Genomic DNA, 18618 nt, shown 5'->3' with positions numbered 1-18618 from the left:
TGCAGAGAGCCCTAGGTCGGTCTTAGTCTTGGGCCTCTTCAAGGAACACATCTCCTAAGAGGCGAGATAAGGGCCCCCAGTCTGTAGGAGGCATCCAGTAGGAAAACCCAACATGAGGGTCCAGTCCCAAATGAGTACTTCAGACCTGAAGGACTATAAATGAGTATGGTAGGAATCTGTCATCTTCTAGGCCTTGGGTCATTTCCAAAGCTTCATGGAACTAGGGAAATTTCTCCAAAGCTGCCTGTGATTTGGCATTGTTAAGACCAGCCTCATTATCCTTGTGCTTCACACGTCACACCCAAATATGATTCTACCTTTATAACCTGGTTTTTATTATTCAGAAGTGGGTTTCTTTTCCTAATATCCATGGGTAAATCATTTAATTTCTTCCTCACTTTGTGGAATGTACATTGAAGTATTTCTTAAGAGACATTAACGTTCTGTGTGTATATAATTAATTCAGGACTAGTATAAGTGTCTGAGGCAGTTCTGAATGAAAGACTTAAGAATTTCTCAAGTAGGGATATTTGAGAATTTTTTCCCATGTGGCCTCACCTTCGGCCTCAGCTTTTTTCTGTGGATGTTCTGTATGTCGTATATACCAGACAGTAACATAAGCCTGGGAAATTGTTAGGTACCGGATCGTTCTTTATAAACAAACCTTTAAAATAAGTGCTTGTATATCTTGTCAAGCTCAATAGAAAAAATAAATTAAAAAAAAAGTGCTTGTAAAGACAACAGTATGCGCTTACAACTCAGCTGTATCTAACGTATTTAAGGACGGCAGCATCTTTTTCCAACAATAAGCACAGGCTCCTTGCCTTCTGCCACGGTTTTAGTTTGGATGGGGCACCTGCTTGCTAGAGATAAAGGTGTTACTAAAAATTAACAAATGGCAATTGGTGTACGTGCCTCCAGGCATCCTCCCCGTAGGAAATTTGTGGGACATCATACAGAGAACAAACTGTTAAACCAGAACTCTTAACTCTTAATCCCCCATCTATGATGCCAAGAGTGCTAGGTCTGAACAATGTTCAATAGATATTCTGGGGGAGCAAATTCCATGGTCAAATTTTGAAACTGGTGGGTTACGCACAGCTCAGTGTGGCTCTGTATTGTCCTTTTCAGGGCCTCCAGAATGATTATGTGTGAATCATAGAATAGGGAGGAGGGAGGAGGTAGACACAGCCTGGGGACCACTCCCAATAGCACGCACTTTGAGGTCCAGACTAGGCACCTCTGAGCCGTGTGACTCCAGGCAAGCCCCAGTTCCTTGGTGGGCAGTGTTAGATTGTTGGGATGATTTGATGAACCGATGTTTATAAGATGCTTAGCACAAACTGCCTGGCACGTAATGAACACTTAACACTTATCTACAGCTCATCCTGAGGCTGAGTGGTCTGATGTCATTCATGTTGTGGGGTGTTACAGTGCCGCAGAAATAGACCAGAGTAAGGTGTCAAGAGCTGTAGGCTCCAGTCCGGCCACCAGCTGGACCAGAAGATTTTGAGCCACTGTGGTGTCTTGTTTCCTCATTTTTGAAATAAATAGATGATCTTGGTGCCTATCTTGTCCAGTCAGGCTCAAAGCATATTCCTTTGGGCTTATCTCTAAGCCAAAATCGGCAAGTTCAGATTACTGAGAGGCATGTCATCTCTAAGTAATGGTGATGGTAAGAGAGGCTTTTAGCTAATTATTATTTCTCTTACAATGTGTGTTAGCTGGTAATAAAATAGTTGACTAAGTCATCTATGGTAGGATAAGCTAAAGTTACAGCCTGTTCAGTCCTTTGTAATCACCATAACAGTTAATATACACTTGAGTCTAAATTAGGGCTGGAAGTGCCTTTATCCTAAAATGAAGAGGCATCATCCAGGTGTTTGTTATCTCCAGTGTGATAGAGAAATGTATTGTTAGGCCACATGGATGTTTTATTTTTATGTCCAAAGGCTAAATTTTGGAGAGTTGGGTCTGAAAGTCTGAGGTATCCATAATATTTAGATTTTCTACTTTCTGGTTTTGCTGTTAACCCTAGTTTAAACCATAAAGTGAGTTTAACACCTGCTGCTTTGAGCTTACATCACAAGAATGGAAAAGCAAGTATTCAACATATGCAATACTAATATGAAACCAATAGATAAGCAACTACACCCCCACGTGAGAGAAAAACACAATTCAAGTGAAGGGGGAAGGGAGGAGAAAGGGGGATTGGTGAGCTCTCACCTAATGGGCACCATGTAAGGATATACAGTATACTCCCTGGGTGAAGGGCTCAACTACAATTCGAACTTTACCTAACAAATGCAAACACTGTAACCTCATCATTTGTACCCTCTTATTAATCTGAAAATAAATTTAAAAAATTTATCTTGACAGCCACTATGGCCTTGGCACTAGTTTTCCGCATTTGCAGGACGTTGACTCAGTGGGTAAGGTGTGTATCTTTCTAGGAAGGCCTTGGACTTCTAAATACCATTTCTACACTGGCAGTTTGAAACATGGTACACATGTATTGGCTCAGTGTAGGCTTCACCTCCATAAGAAACATTTTTTAAATCAATCTGTTCAGTTGCTGTTGCACAGATTGTCATTGCTGAGAAAATGGACAGGTTGGCGATGTTTCTCACTAAAACCGGGGCTGGCACACTTGATCTTCTGTGCATCAAGTCAGCATTTTCTCTCGTCTTTTTCATGACAAGTATCTCAAGTTTAGGCCAAAGCATTTTATGAAAATCTAGTTTTTAATCATCAAGCATGGAAGACCCTGATGACCATTTCCATCCTTCAGGGAGTTTTATCTCTTCTTTAGGGGATTTACATGAAGGAAATGGGTGTCACCACGGCTCTTCATGGCGTTTTTCATCTTGGAGCCTGGGGTTTGGATGAGCAAATAGCAGCAATTGCCGCTAGAATTCCAAGGGAGGCCGTATGATGAGAGAACTTCTTTCTGGGGGAGGCATTTTTATGTTATCCTATGTATGATAAGGTGCTGGTAAAGGGTTTTTAGCAGGGGGCTGATGTGCTTGTGTTTCAGAAGGGTCCTTCTGCAGAGAAAGGCTTGAGCAGTGACCAAGTCCGGAGGCCTTCGTAGTGATCCATGCCCACTATGCTGAGGTTGCTGATGTAGGAAGCCCAGAGAAGAGGGGATGGAGTTGGGAGACAGTTATGTATCCTGCCTGCCTTCTAGGTGTGTGCGGAGATAGAAAACTGAGCCAGATGTGCCTTTTTCTCTGGAAATGCGGCCTGTGGAGGCAGCCTCCGTTTCCCTGCTGAACTTGACACTAAGCAGAGCCTTCTATCTCGGTCTGCGGCAGACTTTCCACTTCCCTGTACCTTGTTGCTTTCCACAGCTTCCCTTTGCTCTCCTGTATCCAGGTCTTGCATCAGCCAGAGGGAAAGGTCTGAAAGAGCAGCTTTGTTTTTCTTCCAGCTGTACTCTGGCCCCTGTTAGCTAACAGTATTGGCACTGCCTCACAGGGGTGGTCATTCCCCACTAAACAAGCGCCTTACGAAACCCGGGGGCGGGCGGGCTGCGGCTTTGGCCTTCTGGAGTGCGCCTCTGCATTGCCTCCCAGTTTACTCTCGTCCAGTAGTTCTGTCCCAGCACAGAGTGGGTGTGCAGAGCGTGTCCCCGGGTTTGCTGCTCAGTGAGGCAGACCCCATTTGGCTGGATATAAAATCAATAGTTTTCAGTCACCCCTTTTCATGGCCCTCAGGGATGTACCTCTTCTCGTCCCAAGAGAATGCTCGTGCATAATTCATTCTCCTCTCCAAACATGTTAACTGCGAAAATCCTTTCAGCAGAGTGTGGACTCTTCATAAAAGGAATTTGTCGTGTTTGAAAAGGTGGCTTTATTCCAGGGAAAGACAATGGAGGGGTTCTTCGAGCATTGCGTGCTGCAGAGTGAAAACTGCTCTGCTTGGTATTCAATTAGAAGAAAGGTGGTCACTTCGCCTGTGTTTTTGGTGTCCCTGAAATCAGAGCGGGAGAGAACTTTTAGGAAGATGGCAAAGTTATTTGCACCACACTGGATGACAGAGAAACAAAGACTTTTAGCCGCCCTCAAACATAAACATCTTGTCAGCCCCAGGACCATCCTCGGACCCTACAAACCACTAGTGGCTGAGGACAAGCTGGCTTCTCTAGACACGCCCTGACTTCCACCCTGAGTCTTGTAGTAACGCTCCTGATTGTCTGAAGGAGCGAGTCGTCCCACACAAGTCAGTTGGCTTCTCAGGTTGCCCAGGGTGGTTGAACAGTGAGGCAGCTCAGATTCTCCAGGAGCCACATTTGGCCCATCTGCATGTCAGTGTAACAGATGTGTCCGTTCAACAACTGGGTCATCTAATGAAATTAGAAGTTCAGTTTACACATGGGGATTAAATATCTCAGTGTCACCCTTGTCACACCAAATTTCTCTGACAGAGGCAAGAGGAAAATGAAACTCATTCAGTATTAAGAAAAGGGAAAACCTGTTTCTAGGATGTAAAGGGAATCTTTTGCTTACTTTTAAGACTCTAGGTTCCTTAAGTAGATATGGACCAAGGTGTGAGAGGTTTGGGGCAGGTGATCTCCCAGGCCTAAAATTGAGAGATTTAAACTGCAGGAGTCCTAGAGGTCTTGTCATGTGTGTTAATTATGAAACAGAAGTCCAAGGCCAGTTTGGTTTAAGTAATCTCAGCCAACAAATATTTATTGAGTGCCCACGTAGTTTGAGAGGTCAGAGAGCACACGCACGTCCGTGAAGACTTGCCTTCATCGAGTTGTACTCTGCAGAGGACAAGACAAACACAAAACAGTCAAAATTAAAGTGAGAGTTTGTCTTAAACTAGTCGTGTTCTGCAGATTCCTAAAGTTTAGGAATACAGTGTATAACTAAGGGACATACATGAGCTGGAGAAGGCAGGGACTATTTCATAGGAGGTGGAATTTGAGAGAGGAAATCAGAGCACCCTCCAGATGAAGTTGACGGGACAAAGTTTAATACACACAGGGCTGAGAATGGCTTTTAGAAGGAAGCACAAACTCAAGTGGTGTTTCCTGAGCACCTGCTATGTGCCAGGCACTGTGATGGGGAGAGGGAGGCCGCACTCTCAGAGCGATGACAGAGCTGTGGAACCAGGGCTCCTGACACGGTCTGCAGCCTTTCAGAATTCCAGTCTGGAATGGTGAAGCAAGAGTGAGGCAGGACAGCCTCAGATCACAGAGTTAAGCTCTGACTGTTCTAGCAGAAAAATCCCAGCATACTCTGGGCTCAGGGTGGTCACTCGATGCCTGGAAGCCAGGACATTGGAACACCAGTTCCTAAGGTTTCAGCCCTCAGAGTCTGCTGACATGGTAGCTCAAATGAAACAAATTCCCAAACTTCTCTGTCATTGGCACTGAGGCCTGATGGAGAATGTGGACTCAGGTTTAAAATACTTCAGCCTTGCTAGCTAGCTGGCTGCTGAAACTTGAGAAAATAAAGTGGTACTGTTATGGAGGGTGGGACCTGCCTATCCGGGAGAAAGGTTCAATCACGGTGACTGCTGGAACAGAAAGGTTTGTTTTAAACGGGAATCTAATGAAAGCCAATGTAGTAAGGGAAACGTGTTTTATAATTTCTGTTAGGAACATTTAATTTGATTTTTAAAAATGGATGAGAATGAATGTCGCCTGTTTCCACACATAAACATTGTTTAGAAGCTGCCCGTCTGCTTTGTTTCTGGGCTCTGGTGGTAAAGTATCAATTTACTAAAACCATTTTTAAAAAAACCTTGTACCTTTATCTCCAGTGCATGCAAGTTCCTTTTTTGGCAGGATTAAGATGAGTTTTAATTCTAAACTCCTAATGAAGAGCTAAGAAGCTGTGGAACTGGTATACTTAGTGACTGATCCCTCTCCATACTAAAGCGTGTGATTCTCTATTACCAAGCGCCAGTAACATAAAAAGAATGTGCTCATGTGGGTTTATCTGTATTTGTCATTAAGGCTCTGCTAAGCCAGTGAGCCCAGAAGCAGGCAGGCCATGGGCTTTGCCCACAACGGGTGAGCCTTGTGGGCACTGCTCATGGGGCTCTGTGCCTGGCATCAGCACAGCCCTGTGTGGCCTGTGGCCTGTGGAACATTCGTCTCCAGTGATGAAGCTCTAAGGCCAGCCAGGCCTGCAAGCATTTGTTGGGCCCTGATGGATCCCTGGTTGATTTTTAGCCTGAGCCCGGTAATACCTTTGTATATGTCCCCAAGAAAGTCTTAAGTGTTTTGTAGTCTTTCCAGTAAGAGTGACTTTGTGACAAAGAGAATGCCTTCCATGGCTGCCTTTGAATAATGTTGGGACAGCTGAAACAAGTTCAGTGAAATGTAACGAAATAAGCCCAAGATAGGTGCTTAGGTGTGTCTGCATTCTACTGGTTTAAGTTACACAGGCTTCCTTTTGGGGGCATCAGTCTGGGGTCAGCCCTTGGTTTAATGCCGGTTGTCATGGCGTCCTGAGGATGACTGTGGCCAGAAATGGGGATTCAGAAGAGTGGCAGAGAGGGAGGGCTTATCACTGTGGTGTATACCTGCGCAGTAAAGTAAACAAGCATGCTCCTTCATCTCTCATCCTGAGTCCCTTCTTTTTTCCTTTCTCAGAGAGCAGAGCTGACATCTGATAAAGACATGTACCTTGACAACAGCTCCATTGAAGAAGCTTCGGGAGTGTATCCTATTGACGATGATGACTATGCTTCTGCATCTGGCTCAGGTAAGGTTGGCTGCTCCTGAACACTGGACTCAATTCCCCACGCATGTGCACACACAGGCAGGCTGCACGATGGCTGGGAGTGTGATCTTTGGAGTCAAAGTACGTGGGTTCGGATTCTAGCTCTGAACCACTGAAGCCAAGAGATCTTAGGAACTTTTGTTGGGCCTCAGTTTCCTAATTTATAAAATCTGAAGTAAGAGTAGGCCTTACCACATAGAGTCATTGTGAGGTGTCCAAGGAGTTGTCACATCTTAAAGCTCTTAGAGTGATACATCAACTTCATTATTAAGACTTTCAGGCTCGGCGCCTATAGCTCAACCGGCTAAGGCGCCAGCCACGTACACCTAAGGTGACGGGTTCGAATCCCCAGCCCGGACCCGCCAAACAACAATGATGGCTGCAACCAACAAAAAATAGCCGGGCGTTGTGGCGGGCGCCTGTGGTCCCAGCTACTTGGGAGGCGGAGGCAGGAGACTCGCTTGAGCCCAGGAGTAGGAGGTTGCTGTGAGCTGCAATGCCACAGCACTCTACCCAGGGGGACAGCTTGAGGCTCTTTCTCAAAAAAAAAAAAAAAAAAAGACTTTTAGAGTGATGTCATGGAAACCACCCTTAAAGAAGTCCCTTAAAACCACCTACCCTAAGATTAGAGAAGAGACTAAGAAGTTGCATACTTTTTTAATCCTAGTGTGTTGCTCAAAAGTAGGAGGGAAGATGCAGTAGTTAGCCAACTAAAGTGATTTCATAGTGACAGGCCCAGTGGGCTTGGCATATTAGTTACCTATCACCTCTGTAATTCCGCATAACAAACCAACCCCAAACCTAGAAGCACAAAGCAACAGTCTCTTAAATCTTTATTCTGTAGGTTTTCAACTTAGGCTGGGCTCTGGGCTCCCTCGCATGGCAGTGGGCTGCTGCAGGTTGGGGATGCAGCCTTTGGATTCTCCTATCTCTGAGGTAGCTAAGCAGACGTGGCTCTGGTCCATACAGCTTTTCATCCTCAGTAGAAGGCACAGATCCTAAGATAGCAAGTAGTAGTGTGCAAAGCCTCTTGGAGCTGAGGCTTAGAACTTGATGCAGTATCACGTCTATCACAATTCATTAGTCAAAACAAGTCAGAAGGCCAGAACAGACTCCACCTCTTAATGGAAGGAGCTATGAAGTCACATTGCAGGGGCTGTGGATACAAGGAGGGGTAAAGGATTCTAGCCACATTTGTAGTCTACCACACCTGGCAAATGTTCATCTGTGCTAGAAACGGCCCTCAAGAAGCCAAGGGAAAGGAAGAGCTTGTTCACATGTTTAATTAATGGTCAAGTCAGGGATCTGTGGCCAGCAGCCTGCTAGGGAAGTCTTATCCAGACCTTTCTTACTTAGAGTTTTTATTATAGATTCAAAGATGGTAAAAAGTTATGCTAAATGTAGATGTCTGACAGACTGGCCTGGGCTTCAGAATTACCCAGAACAAATTAAAATCAGTTGTATCTTTGGTTGAGCTCTAGCCATATTAAAGGGAATATTTTAAGTTGGAAAATAGCAAGTCTGACAAAGACAAGGAGAGGTGCTGGCTGACCTAGTAACTATGAGCTACAATGCAATTCTAATGTAAAAATAACTTTAGTTATTCTTGGGAGAGTGATAGCTATCACACACGCAGAATGAGTGTGAAAGGAGTTGTTCTCCTAGCCCACAGCTCTATAAATATCTTTCACTCATGGCACCTCTTTTTTCTTTTTAGCACCTCAAAAGTGCTTTGTAACCGTCGTCTTCAAAATGTCCCAGGAAGCAATAAATATGGACATTTTTTGCCCCCATTTTACAGATCTTAGAATCCAAGAATTGTTAGAGCTCTGTAGAGGTTGTTCAAGTCATTTTTCTGACTTCTGCCAAGATTGCCCTTCAGTTTACTTTAAAACAGATACACACTCCTGCTGCCCTGCGTTTATCTTTCCAGGGCAGAGGAAGAGGGTTGGAGTGGGTCAGCTGCTGACCATAATTGGGACTGGTGCAGTGGCTCACACCTGTAGTTCTGAGAGGCTGAGGCAGGTGGATTGCTTGAGACCAGCCTGAGCAAAAGCAAGACCCCATCTCTACTAAAAATAGCAAAACTAGCCAGGTGTTATGGCAGGTGTTGTAGTCCAGCTACTCGGAGGCTGAGGCAAGAACATCACTTGAACCCTTTGAGGTTGCTGTGAGCTATGATGCCCTAGCGCTCTACCTGGGGCACAGAGTGAGACTCTGTCTCACAATAGAAAACAAAAAAATCAATGAAATCCCGAACCCCCTATCAGATGGATCATGCTAAGGCTTAAACATGGGCTCACTTTGCTTCGGCCATCTGATCTGTCTAGTCATGAATGGATCACTTCTGTGAAAAGTAGACTAGCATCATTCTTTTTTTTTTTTTTTTTTTTTTGAGACAGAGCATCAAGCTATTGCCCTGGGTAGAGTGTCCTGGTATCACAGCTCACAGAAACCTCCAACTCCTGGGCTTAAGTGAAGCTCTTGCCTCAGCCTCCCAAGTAGCTAGGACTACAGACGCCCGCCACAACGCCCAGCTATTTTTTCATTGTAGTTGTCATTGTTGTTTGGCAGGCCCAGGCTGGATTCAAACCCACCAGCTCTGGTATATATGGCTGGTGCCTTAGCAGCTTGATCTACAGGCTCCACCAGCATCATTCTTAATTTTGAAACCACCGGTGCTGAATGGAGGATGTTGTTTTTCCAAGTAAAGTTATCAGTACTTTTTAACTAAAATTTGTGAACCACTTACTGTGTGTCAGGCACTGTTCCAGTCCTCCTGACAACCTTGTAAGGCAGAATAGATATTAATACTTTCATTTTTCACATGAAAAAACCTGAGGCACAGAGAGAATAAGTAATGTGCCTCAAGTCACACTATTAGAAAGTAATGTAGCTGGGATGGGAACAGGGAACTGGGCCTGAGAGTGTGTTTTCTTCCAGTCCTTTATGGTGGTGCCCCTGTGTCGTGAAACCCCATTGTAGAATTGAGGCCTTGCTGGAAACACCTCAACTTTTTGGCTAATGTACCGTCTGTCCTAACTCATACCAGGCCACCAGGAGCAAAACAAATGGCCTGGAGGAGAATGGCTAAAGGCCTAGGGGGCCTTCCTAGCTGAGGAGATGAGGCCATGTTATATATGCAGCTCGAGGGAGCCATTAGCACACGAAAACCTCCATAGGCGTTTACTGTCTGCTCTATACTATACCATGTCTTTGGGACAGAGATGAGAAAGACTTGGTCCCTATCCCTGTCCTCACAAGACTAAGAGAAATGAGAGAAATGTAGACATGACCAGTCATGATTGTAACACCATGTGGCATGACACAGGAAAGTTCTATACAATAAAAATTTAAGAATTCAATAGAGGCCTTTGGTGACTGAACATAGCTACCTTCCAATACCTGACTAAATCCATTCATGAATTGATAGGCACTTGGGTTGTTTCCACATCTTTACAAATTATGAATTGTACTGCTGTAAACATTCAAATTGCAAGTGTCATTTTTGTAAAATGTCTCTTCTTCCACTAGTAGTGGGATTGCTGGATCAAATGGTAGGTCTACTTTTACTTCTTGGTGGTATTTCCATACTTCTTTCCATAGAGGTTGTATAATTTGCAGTCCCACTAACAGTATTCCATTGTCTCCACATCTAAGCCAACAACTTGCTGTTTGGGGACTTTTTGATAAGAGCTGTTCTCACTGGAGTTAGGTGGTGATACCTCCTTGTGGTTTTGATTTGCATTTCCTGGATGATTAGAGACATGGAGCATTTTGTCATGTGTTTGTTGGCTGTTGGTATATCTTCATTTGAAAAGTTTCTGCCCATGTCTTATGCACACTTTTTAAGGGTTTATTTATTTATTTATTTATTTTTCTTGTTAACCTGCTTGAGTTCTTTGTAGTTTCTGGTTGCCATCCCTTTATTAGATGTATAGCATGCAAATATTTTCTCCCATTCTGGAGGTTGTCTAGTTGTGGTATTGATTGTGTCCTTGGCTGTAGTAGGGAAAAGAGTGGTGGTGATCTCTAATATCTTTTCTAACAATGTGGATGGAACTAGAGACCATTCTTCTAAGTAAAGTATTGTAAGAGTGGAAAAACAAATACTGTATGTACTCAGTACCAATTTGGAACTAATCAATCATCACTTACATGTACATATGGGAGTAAACTCAACAAAAATCAAGCAGGTGGGGGGGGTGGACATATTCACACCTAACAGGTACAATGCACACTATCTGGGTGAAGGGCACACTTATAACTTTGACTCAGTGTGTACAAAGGCAAATTATATAACCAAAACGTGTACTCCTATAATATTCTGAAAAAACAGAAAAAAAAAAACTTGTAAATGAAAGAGAGTGACCTCCCCCAAATCCAAAATTGGAAGAAGATTTACAGAAAAAGTTATTGTTAATAAATAGAGAGAAAAGAAGATGTTTTAATAGTGGAACAAGAACAGGATACTATAAAAAAGGAACATTCTGAAAGCACAAAAGAGTTCTTGAAGAGTGGAAGTGTTGTGTCAAAAATGAAAAATTCTTTAGAAGATGAGAAGATACAGAGGATATTTGTTCTTTAAACAAATATTTATTAACCACTCATTACATGAGGGAAAAGTACCATTCTGGGAACACATTAGTAAATGGTGGTGGGATCATTCTATCTATGCCTCTGTGTAATTTTGTGTTTCCAAATTTCATTCATGGAAATGTGTTTTGTTTTGTTTTTTTAAGGAAAATATGTATTCTTTTTTAAGTTGTCCTAATCCATTTTGGCTGCTATAACAATATATGTTAGACTGGGTGATTTATAAACTGCATAAAGTTATTAGTCTCAGTTCTGAAGGCTTGAAAGTTAAAACTTGGGGCACCAGCAGACTCAGTGTCTGGGTGTGTGACTCGTAGAGGGTGCCTTCCTGCAGTGTCCTTGTGTGGTGGAGGGAGTAAACAGACTGTCTCAAGCCACTTTTATAAGGACATTAATTCCATTCATGAGTGTTCCACCCTCATGACCTAATCACATCCAGAAAGCCCTTCTAAATATTATTACATTGGGGGTTAGGTTTTAATACTACTGCATTGTTGGACACCAACATTCAGATCATACTGTAAGTAGAAGAAAATATTATTTTTTAAGGAAGAGGCGATGCGTTGACCAGTGGGAACAGAGAGATAGATTAACGAAGGCTCCAGAGAGGGCATAGCATTGATGCTGGACATGATAATATAAGGAGGAGATCCCCAGGTGGAAACAGGCTTTGGGTGATGTGTTTCAACAGAAGGAACATAAGAGCTGAAAGTCAGGGACTAGGAGAGAGAATTAGGCTTCTGGTTTGGGCAAGAGGGTTAATCTTTTTAATACAGATAATGAACACAGAGCTACCTGAGGCAGATATTGGTCTCTAACTTACTAAGCACTAGCTTGAGGGGCTTTACTGCTTTATAAACTGCCCTCTCTCACCAATTCTCCCCAGCCTTATTTGATGACTCATATTGGTAACTCTTGTGAAATAAGGGGGTCTTGAAAGCCCTTGATGGAAAATTTTCATTTCTCATTGCAGTTTTATTCTTTGTGAGAAAATGATTAATTGTAGGTACAAATAAAGCATGTTATATGTAAAACATTGATGCATAATTCTTCTTTTTCTATTGTCTATAAGATTTGGCATGATCTGTTTTCTGAAATTATCTTTTATTTTTATTTATATTAGTTGTTTATTGTTTGAGACTTTGGGAAAAAAATAATAAGTTAATTGATGACTCCATACCGAACCTCAGAGTCAAAGCATTCTGTAAGAGACATACTCTTATTTGACAATGTGAATGTTACTTTCTTTGCATTACTATTATTATTATTGCTTAATACTTCGTTGCAGCAATCATCTGATTTCTTTTCTGAATGTATTTATCTTCATTCATTCTTTAGGAGGTTTTTGTTTCTAGTCCTTATCTTAAACATTGTTATTGTTGTTAAATTTTAAGCCTTTTTAATTCTGTGAAGGCAAAAAGTGGAAACCTAATAATCACATGTATATATAAAAATGAAAAAGACACTGATGCATAATCAGGTAGGCTGATGTAAAGAGAACATTATGCTTCTGGAACTATCATCATCAATGACCCATGTTTGTGTAGCAATTGATATATACAGAATGCTTTATATGTCATTTCTGGGAGAGATGTATTCATATACACATATGTGACATACCTGCTCTTCTAGTCATTATTATCCCCATTTTAGTAAAGATGAAACTTTAATGTCTAAAGTGTCACTTGCCCAAGATTGCAAAGCTATAAATCAGAACTAGTATGAGGTTGGCTGGCTACCGAGCCTGTATTTATTCCACTCTACCCTGCTGTTTCTTTACTGTGATAGAGAGGATGTGTGTATACAATTGATATACAGGCAGTCTCCGAGTTACAAACTTCTAACTTATGTACAAGTCACACTTTCAAACAGAGGCCCTTACAGGTAACAGACAAAAGTACCTGTTCTAACTTACATACTAATTCACCTTAAGAACAAACATACAAACCTGAGCCACGGCCATTGTGCTGTTTCCAGCACGTTACCTCTTACTTTCTGAACTGCTTATAAAATTCATATAATTCTCTGGAAAATACCCACACTCTTTTGTTTATGGAATCTGGGGGTATTTGTTCATTCTTGTCTGAGGAAGCAGGTTAGATTGAGTTACAGAGTTTGAGTTTGAGTTGTTACAAATTTGACAAATGATCGACTTAAAAAGAATGTTGTTTTTGGATGTCAGAAATTCTCAAATGTTTTTCTGGTAAAAGGGGAAAAAAAAAGTGCCCAGGTAAAAAGTCAGTGGAAAGGAATGTCACATTTGAATGTCAGAAATTTTCAAATGCTGTTCCGGGTGAAAAGGAAAAAGAAATTGCCCAGGTGGCAAGTTACTTACTGAACAAATAGCAGATCAGAGCCTATTATGTCTCAGATGCTATAGTAGGCCCTCTGGGAGCAAAACAGATGCAGTCTCTTGGCCTAGGGGTTTCCAGTTTACAAATCTGTAATACATGTAACTAGTGTAAGAAGGGTGGTGCTAGAAACCATTTAACAGCTACTTAGGAGGCTGAGGCAGGAGGATTGCTTGAGTCCAGGAGTTTGAGGTTGCAGTGTGTGCTAAGACTGAACGTGCAAATAACCACTGCACTCTAGCCTGGGGAACACAATGAGACTCTATCTCTTAAAAAAATTGGAACAATAAAAATCATTTAACAGAGGACTCTGACCTAATATAGAGGGAAGGTCTTCCCCAAGATGGCAGGGGTGGGAGAGAAATAGGAATTAGTCAGGTGAGGACTCCTGCAGAAGGATCAGGAAGCCATGGCTGGAGCATGACAAGCAACAGAGAAAACGATGCTGGAGGAAGCTGAGGTTAGGCCGGGGCTGACCACACAAGGCTGGGTTGAGGCATTAATATTTATCCCAAGAGAAGTGGGGGGCCATCGTAAGAGTTTTAAAAATTGCCTTTTAGACAGTGTGTGGACAGTGGGCTAGACTGAAAGGGGTCTGTTAGGAAGAAGGCAAGTCCAGTGGTTCATGGAAAGGTCCCAGTGGCTTAGGTTACAGTGGTAGCCCTGGAGCTGTGGGGAGGATTAGAGTGGAGAGAGATTTAGAAGGTAAAATTGACAAGACTAGGTGACCTCAGTAGATTTGACATAGAGGTAAGGAAGCGGAAGTCAGAGTTCTGCCACATAGAAATGGAGGGTTCGGTCTGAAACTCACTGGTTAGGGTGCTGGCAGGCTGGTGGGTTTGAACCCGGCCCATGCCTGCTAAGTAACAATGACAACAACAACAACAAAGTAGCTGGGCTGTTGTGGCAGACACCTGTCGTCCCAGCTACTTGGGAGGCTAAGGCTAGAAAATCGCTTAAGCCCAAGAGTTTGAGGTTGCTGTGAACTGTGATGCCACAGCACTCAACCAAGGGCAACAGAGTGAGACTCTGTCTCAAAAAATAAGAAGGTTTCCAGTCCCTGTGAGATAACATGGGAGAAGACCAGGTTTGTGGGGCAACGGGGCGGGATTCTGAGCTCTGTTGGACAAGTGTATTGCACCTACCTCTGCGTCACTCCCGTGCAATCACCAGGCCATTGGCTATGTGGGCCTTACTTTGAGTGGGCTGGTAAAAGTGTAGGTATCGTCTGTACTTAGATGGTTAACTGTAGCCTGGATAAACAGGGTATGCCAAGAAGGAGATGGCCATTGACTGTATCCAGCGTTGCTAGGAAGTTCCACTGGAGGAGGGTGACTCTGAAAAAATGCCATCGGGTACAGCGATGTGGAGGCATTGGAGACTGACAAAGCAGTGTCAGTCGTCTGATGATGGGGAAAATGTGCCTGGCGGGAGTGGAGGAGGGAGTGGAGCACGGAGAGGAGAGGATGGCGAGGACAGGAGCTGGTGGGCATCCACCCCCACTGGAAAATCTGCCTATAAATCAGGGAGAGAGGCAGGTGCTCGCGTGCGATAAGGAAGGACTCTGCTGTGAGAGAGTTTTCCTTTTTTGTATTTTGTTTTGTTGTGTTCCTAAAATGGGAAATGGAGCATGTTTCTGTGTAGACAGGAATAAATCTTGTCAAGCAGGAGACACTGAGCATGTAAGTGAAAGAAGGGCTGCTTGAGGATATTTAGAATAATATTACAGAAAAAAATAGCCAGGCTACCCACAGGTCCCCTTTGAAATGACTTCTTTATTGCAGGAAGACCGCAGGACGGTTTGCGCTGGAGTCTTAAGGAGGTGGCGCTTTGAAAGGACGTGGCTCCGTCAGCATCGACATTAGACAGTGTTGCCTGGTGATGGAGGAATCTGTGTCGTGAGTCACATGCTCAGCTCATCTCTGCTTATTTTTCCAGGAGGTGATGAGAACGTAGAGAGTCCAGAGCTGACAACATCTCGACCACTTCCAAAGATACCGTTCACTAGTGCTGCTCCAAAAGTGGAAACCGTAACACTGAATGTACAGAACAAGATGCCTGCTCAGACGAAGGTGCGTCTGCATTCAGGTCATCGTAAATGCTCCTCTCTTTAGATAGCGCGCGACAGTCCTGTTAAGAGGCCCCGGTTAAAACTGCGTAAGGATAACTGGTCTTTTTCTTACATTGTAGTGAAGGGCTGTTCCTTCCTTCATTTCGGCATTTACTCACAGGCTTAGCTTATCTATGATTTTTTACCCAGCTCCCTTCTTAAGCAACTTCGGAAGAAGCAACGCATTGTTTATTTGGCTTAAGGCAAGAACGTGGAGTGTTTTTTTTTTCTTTATTGAAAATGCTCTGAGTTTAAACCATTGTGAACTTTACACATGCTGAAACACCTCATGGAATGAGAAGACTGCAGGTCGCGTCTAGAGATGGTGGTAGTTTTAGTAAGTCATTTCTCAGGGTCTCCTTAAACCTATGCTCAGAAGTAGGTAAACCTTGACCTCTTTCAGCGATAATGATGAACTGGGTACATCTGTACAACTTTGTTTTTGAGAGCCGACTTATTAAAAATAAGGTCTTTGGCCTTAGAGCAGAGCAAAGCTGCCAGCTCATTAAAACTATGAGCTCATGATTGGGGTCGTGTTAATACTGCAGTTAGCTGACCATTGCTGATGGGGAGACCACTGAAGTTGGAGAATGTATATTAAAGTCCAGAGAAGGACTAAGTTTCAAATCCTAGATTCAGTCAAGTTTCTTAGCTTCTGAGCCCATTTCTTATGGGTCATTAAGATTAAACGTGAAGCCTGTAGTGTAGCACCTGAGACCTCGTGAGCAGTCTGTAAACGCTAAGTCAGTTTGGTGGCACAGAAAAGACCAAGCCACTTCCCAAATGAGGACAAGTAGTGCCTGCGGCATCTGCCACTGGGAATGCAAGGGAGCTTTTCCTGCCCTTACCAGACTGCCTTTGTTCCTCCACCTTTCCCTGTCCTCCCAGCGTATGCGGCAGCAGTTTGATGGGTCTCTACAGGTGTGAAGCAGCCAGGCGGTCAAGCCCCCTCCCAAATGGAATGTTCTCTGTAGGAGTAAGAAGGGTTCATTACTGTTAGTGGCAGATGGACTTCTCAAGCCATCTTGAGGCATTGGAGAGGCCCTGTGGGGCAGGGGCAAGGAGAGGCCCTGTGGGGCAAGGAGAGGCCCTGTGAGGGAGGCATTCCTTGAATGTGCTGGCTCCATGCGTGGACCCTGTTCCATTCATGGAGAAGTTCAATGAATGACAGACAGGAGAAGGGGAGAAATGAGAAGCAGCAGGTGTATTTGATGGAAGGATGGCTGAACACATCAGAGTCTGTGTGGCACCGTTATCTAGCATGGCCATGGAAAGATGCATTTTGCTTTTACCACATTTTTATCAGACCACTTCTTCCGACTGAATCTCCTGTAGTCAGTGACCATTAGGATTCACTAGCTTGAGGCAAGAAACTCTCCTGGATGAGTTTTGGCTTTTAGTGATAGAGCATATCCTAAGTAAAACCTAATTTGATGTAGAGTTCTGGTTTGTTGATAACCGTGGGTTGAAAACCGGTGGAAGGTTTTTTTTAATTGACCTTAAGGAAGTAATTGCATCAGATCAAGATGTTTTTAAAAAGAGACATTTGGCAAATAAGTTTAGAAATTAAGGATCCCAAAGCATTCTAACTAATGTTTATATTTCTATCATTTGTGTTCAATGTAGTAATAATAAAAAAAAATTATTCATAGGAGATTTACTGAGCACTATTCATTATGTGTTGAATGTTGTCATAGGCACCGATAATGATAGTATTGGTAATGAATAATAATAGCAATTAAAATTTCCATTTGTAGTTTATGTGGTGTAGCTGAATTAAACATTGCCTTTAGGATACCATTAGCGTAGATTTTGCTTTTGAATGAGTCTCACAGTGGCATTAATGTCACTATTATAGATATTCATCTAGTTTCTTGTAAATTTGTGACTAAAATTAAATAAAAAACAGAGTTACTTGTTTAAGCAGAGCATTGCTCATAATCCATTCCATTTCCAAGGCATCCAATAACTAGACATGGCTGTGACAGATCTTCCGTTGGCCTTATTCAATCACTCATGCTCCCTTTGTGTGACTTCATTTTGCGCTTATATACACCTATAATACAACAGTTAAGGCCATTCAGATTAGTTCCATGATGGGGAATGCTGCCTTCTTAGTCAAGCATCTGCTTCCAAATAATAAAATTTTTCAATTTAAAAAATGAATGAAGTGGAAACCTAATATGCACATGTAAAAGTAAGAAAAATAAAAATGAATGTTCCATCTAGAGCAGCTGAAGGCCTGTGCACCTCTAAGTGTCGGGCAGCTTCAGTTCTGGGGAGACCTGTCTCCACACTCTCAGGTCCCTGGCATGCACGCTTCTTTCTGCCTGCTGGATAAGAGGCTGAGTCAGAGGGAAATGAAGAGGTCAACTCTCTTAAATGACTAGACTCAAGAACCCCCAGGTGAATCTTTGAGCTTAGTAATGTTAATGGGGCAAAGATGATGGGGATTAAGTCTAATAATACAGTAGCTACTTGTGTCCCGCTCATGTCCACCAGAAGTTGTTACATCTTTCCCTAGTTATAAACCTGAGTGTTGGCCTATTTGAGATTTTTCTTCCCCGTCCTAAGCTCTCACAGCAGAGCGGTGCTAATGAGCTGTGGGAAGGTTCCTAGGTTAGAACCCAGCTGATCCATTCTCTGAACTCTTGAGCTGTCTGTCCTTGTACAGACGGCCAGTTAGTAATGGGCTTTCCACAGGGAGGATGGAGAAAACTCAGGCAAAATGCTGCCAGTGAGCTTCTCTCTTCTGCTTTGAAACATGAATACCTGGAAGACTTTTCATATTTTCTTCTATCTCAGTCACATGGAG

The 18618-nt window shown here is 43.0% G+C and overlaps 1 protein-coding gene across 1 annotated transcript in view; it reads left to right on the top strand.

Moving 5' to 3' along the window:
- The window catches only part of SDC2 (syndecan 2), a 111476-nt gene that overhangs the window by 87460 nt on the left and 5398 nt on the right, over window positions 1–18618 (top strand). Inside the window, exons 2-3 of the mRNA XM_012810304.2 lie at window positions 6617–6728; window positions 15632–15765. Of these exons, the coding sequence (XP_012665758.1) occupies window positions 6617–6728; window positions 15632–15765 (246 nt within the window). The remainder of the gene's footprint in view (window positions 1–6616; window positions 6729–15631; window positions 15766–18618) is intronic.

The sequence above is a fragment of the Otolemur garnettii genome, unplaced genomic scaffold (assembly GCF_000181295.1).
Source record: "Otolemur garnettii isolate 467f Iridium unplaced genomic scaffold, OtoGar3 scaffold00004, whole genome shotgun sequence".
Taxonomy (NCBI): domain Eukaryota; kingdom Metazoa; phylum Chordata; class Mammalia; order Primates; family Galagidae; genus Otolemur; species Otolemur garnettii.
This window is presented reverse-complemented; position numbering and strand designations above follow the sequence as displayed.